At 38.8% G+C, this 4,494-nt stretch overlaps 1 protein-coding gene across 1 annotated transcript; it reads left to right on the top strand.

Moving 5' to 3' along the window:
* The first annotated feature begins 337 nt into the window (after window positions 1-337).
* LOC107578068 (serine/threonine-protein phosphatase 6 regulatory ankyrin repeat subunit A-like) lies at window positions 338-4,465 on the top strand. The gene is made up of 5 exons (XM_016264061.1): window positions 338-480; window positions 593-675; window positions 1,232-1,311; window positions 1,511-1,602; window positions 1,909-4,465. The coding sequence occupies exons 1-5, from the start codon at window positions 447-449 to the stop codon at window positions 2,151-2,153; spliced, it is 534 nt and encodes a 177-aa protein (XP_016119547.1). The 5' UTR covers window positions 338-446; the 3' UTR covers window positions 2,154-4,465.
* The last annotated feature ends 29 nt before the right edge of the window (window positions 4,466-4,494 follow it).

The raw sequence follows: 4,494 nt of genomic DNA, 5'->3' as shown, positions 1-4,494 counted from the left end.
GCTAAATGATTAAATGTAATGTAAATATATATATATATATATATATATATATATATATATATATATATAATATATACTGTTAAAAATTAAGATACAAATATTTGGACACTTTCTGTTTGTCAAACTAAGACACATTTGAGAACTTGAGAGGAACTAACTTTAAAATACACCTTGACACCAGTTGTTTAAAGTCATTACTAATTTGGCTAGGAAAAGTTAAGATAGTCCTGACAATTGAAATGTTTCTAATGAGTTGTTTATGTTCATCATTAGCATTGTTTTCAGAGCTATCAGAGAAACAATTTATTAAAAAACTGCTGTCCCTCTTTATCAGGACACCTCTCCACGCAGCTGCATTTGCTGGCCACATAGACTGTGTTCAGCTGCTCCTGGCCCATAGTGCATCTGTGGATGAGGTTGACCAATCAGGGCGCAGTACCCTGATAATGGCAGCGGAGAAAGGAAGAGTCGAAGTTTTAGGTTTGTATTCCCCATTTTTTTTATTTGAATTATGCCCGTTCATTTGTATGAAAGTATGAAAATGGGCTCAACTGAATGCACTTATGCAAAATGTGGCGTGTGTTTTAAACAGAAGCTCTACTTACTAGTGCCAATGTGAACCTCAATCTGACTGACCAGAAGGGCAATACAGCTCTCCATCTAGCCTGCAGTAACGTAAGTATAGCCCATTGCATGCCATGGCCATTAGTCTCTATAATTTCAGTTTCAGCAGTGATCTTTCATAATCATTTTTATAATTTGTTATAAGCAAAATATGTAATTTTGTCAAAATGCCACTAACTGGCGGCAATAGCCTTGTGGGTAGTGCGCCGACATATAGCGCTGTTGCGCTTTAGGCATCCCGAGTTTAAGTCCCGGCTTAAGTTTCCTGATCCCCCAGAAATTATATATTCACACCAGTGACACATAATTCACTAAATCAAAGGTTTTCATTATATCTACTCACTCAAAAAATCATATTTCATTGTTTTTTTATTATAATAATTTGGCCTTTTCAAAAACAGAAAAATGTTAACATTTCCACTTGTTAAGTAATGCAGACACCTATGTGTGACTGTAGTTATGGGGTTTTAATACTTCATATAATTATCAAGCAATAAAATTGTGCCAGATATAAAAACCCACATTGCAAACAGTATTTTTGAAAATATATTACTTGAGGTCTCCTAAAGATGATTTTTCCTGTTCTTTCTGCTTGCTCTCTATCCAGGGAATGGAGGAATGTGCATTGCTCATTCTTGGAAAACTTCCAGACTCTGCCCTCGTCGCTACAAACGCTGCACTGCAAACGTGAGTTCCCCTCCACATTACAGTATAGTACATAATATATTTACATTTAGGCATTTGGCAGATGCTTTTATCCAAAGCAACATGCATTGCATTGCATTTAAGGAATACTTTTTATCAGTTCATGCATTCCCTGGGATTCAAACCTATGACCTATTTAAGAAGCAATTGATGCTCACTTGTTTCTCGTTCACTTCCTCAGACCTCTGCATTTGGCTGCTCGCAGCGGGATGAAGCAGACAGTGCAAGAGCTGCTCTCTCGTGGGGCCAGTGTTCAAGTACTAGATGAGAATGGTGCGTCTTCCTGAAACTAAAATCTTTGCTTATTTGGTTTACGCATAGATTGTCAGTGTATGTGCATCTCTCTATCTATCTTGCAAAAGCAGTGGCCGTGTTTCATAGCTTTGACGATGTCATGCGTGTCCCCTTTTGCCCCTGACCATGTGTTTGGCTGCCTATCTAGCGGGGCACTAATTGAATGCCGCTTCCGTCCATCGCCTCTCCACCATTGTCCCTTTGTTGCTCCATCCCTCCTTTTACCTCTTTCTGCTTTCCTGTCCCCTTTCCTGTCTCTCGCTCTTTGGCTGTCTTTCCCCGCAGGTCTCACCCCTGCTCTGGCTTGCGCTCCCAGCAGGGAAGTGGCTGACTGCCTGGCTCTTATTCTGGCTACCATGATGCCTTTCTGCTCCCCTTGCAGCTCTGGAGCTCCTTCGCCAGGCGCCCTGCTGAAATCTCTGCCCCGCCAGGCCAAGAGCACCCAAGGCCCCCGCAGTCCAAGGGACCCCTCTGGCCCCTCCAGTGAGGGCACGACCACCGAAAACGACTCGGACTCAGAGACATTTTGACCCCAACTCCTTCTAGATGCGCCGGTCATAGTTTTCAAAGCACATATTGTCATGAACCTTACAGTTGTACAGATTTTTGATTATGGAGCACAGCCTCTATAACAAGAGAATATGACATATAGCACACATGGTACGCTTTTGTTCTGCCACACTTGTTTGCACAGGAGATTTTTTCGAAAGCCGTTTTAATCAGTTTAACACAGGTTGATTGATGATGGATTGCCAAATGTTGGCTGACTTGTCACACTTGAAGGATGATGATGTAAAGTGCAAAGTGGTGTGTCTTAATCTGTGGACTTTTGAAAGCACAAACTCATTTCACCCTTGTTGGGACCAATCAGGAAACAAGAAATCACATTTTTGGAATAACAGGGGAATTGGCGTCACTGTTACCAACCTTACTTAATATTTATTTGTAATTAAAGGCTGGAATACACCACACAACTTTTCCCAGATTTTTGCCCCGATTCACAGTCTTGACGAGTTGATGCAGTTGCGGTCAGAGCCGTATTACAGATTGACAGATCGAAATGACTTGGTGTGTGATTATCAGCCATTTAAAAATCTTTTCAGATTTGAAAAGTTGTGTAGTGTATTTCAGTCTTAAGACTAGTTAGACTGAAAGTCTAAAGTCATGAAATCCAGTGTAATGTGATGAAAAATCCAATGCAAGTTCTCCATTTCTGAATCGTACACCAGTTGTACTTTACACATTATATTTGACATGTTGTGAAAAGAAGACTCTTTAGATTTATATTGCAAAAAGAGCATTTTTAATCCACTTAGATAACAACATTTCTAGGCCTTGATGGTCTAAACTTACGTCTGACGCTTTTGGAGAGTGACACTTTTGCCACTCGGTTCCTTCTCCGACATAAAGACAGTGTTCAGATAATACTTCTATTCAGGTTGAATTTTAGATTCTAGTGAGAGGGCATAGCATGTTATGTGAACCATGATGTTCTCAAGCCTGTACCGATATTTATTAACATTTAGATAACAATGGTACTACAGCGGTATGCACTTATGTATAGGAGTAAATGGGTGTTTAAAGGATTATAATTCTGGCATTGTTTACTCATGTCATTGTTTTTGTGGAACACAAGAAGAATCTTAATGTGGCTCTTTCCATACACCAATACTATGTCTGTCAAGCTCTAAAAGTGACAAATAAATACCTCCAAAAGAGCTACATACTGTATTCCAAGTCTTCTGAAATCCTACGAAAGCTTTGTATGAGAAAGAGGCCAAATTTAAAGCTGTAATCCACTGATAATATTTCCCTTCATTGAGCTGTTGGTTCTGGATCATTGTGTTAGTGAAATGAACAGAATTGTGAACAAATCAACCAATTTATCAAAAAGAACCAGTTTAAAATAATTATTTGTTCACTAATTGGACTGATCAAGACTTGTTCTGGACCCAGCAGCCAACAGCTCACTGAAGGGAAGTTTATCAGTGAATAATGACTTAAATTTTAGTCTGTTCGTCACACAAAACTATTATGTTGCTTCAAAAGACTTCTCCTTTTGTGTCCCATGAACAGAAAAACAGCAGCGGTTTGAAGTAATGTGAGAGCAAGTAAATAATGACAGAATTGTGAGTTTGGGGTTAACTATTCATTTAAAAATGAATCTAGGACTATAATTAACGTTCCCTGTCTTCTTTTTTCTTTCCTTCTGAAATTCTTTTAATCATTTGCACTGGTTGAATATCAATCCTTTATTTAAACCGATTTCTAAACATGCTTTTGGGGGATGTTAGCAAGAGTGTTTGAATCACCATTTTGATTCTATTTTGCTTCAAAAGATAAAGAGCTTTCAGTGAAGATGGTGTTTTAATATCTTGCCGGTCAGAAACTTTCCAAAACAAATTCAAAATGTAAATGTAAACCACCATTTGTCTGTTTGCCTTTGTCCACAATGTGCCAGTTTCTCCACCGTGTCCAGTGCCTTGTTCTGCATGTTCAGACTGTGTTAGATTACATCAGTATATGTCTGTATGTATGTATTAGAGTGTAATGAATGTCTGAAGATGTGAAGATAAGTCTGGGTCACACCTGCCAATCGCAAGCCAATGTTTTTCACCAAGTCCTGATGTTTGTGCCTATGAGTGTGTGATTTACAATAGAAAACAGTCTTTGTACATATCAGCTCATGGACATTATCATCACCAGAGCAAAAATTGCACACAACTGTCTTATAACGGAAGCACATGGTTGATTTCTTTTCATATATTAGATGGATTGTGAGTGAAAGGACGCAGAAGAATGAGTCAAACAGTATTATAACAGGGGAAAAAAAGCTTTGAAATGTGTGACAATCTAGATTATGGTTTCCTC

Source organism: Sinocyclocheilus grahami, unplaced genomic scaffold (assembly GCF_001515645.1).
Source record: "Sinocyclocheilus grahami isolate Dianchi unplaced genomic scaffold, SAMN03320097.WGS_v1.1 scaffold8633.1, whole genome shotgun sequence".
Lineage (NCBI taxonomy): Eukaryota > Metazoa > Chordata > Actinopteri > Cypriniformes > Cyprinidae > Sinocyclocheilus > Sinocyclocheilus grahami.
The sequence above is the reverse complement of the archived record's forward strand: the minus strand, read 5'-3'. Positions and strand labels throughout refer to the sequence as shown.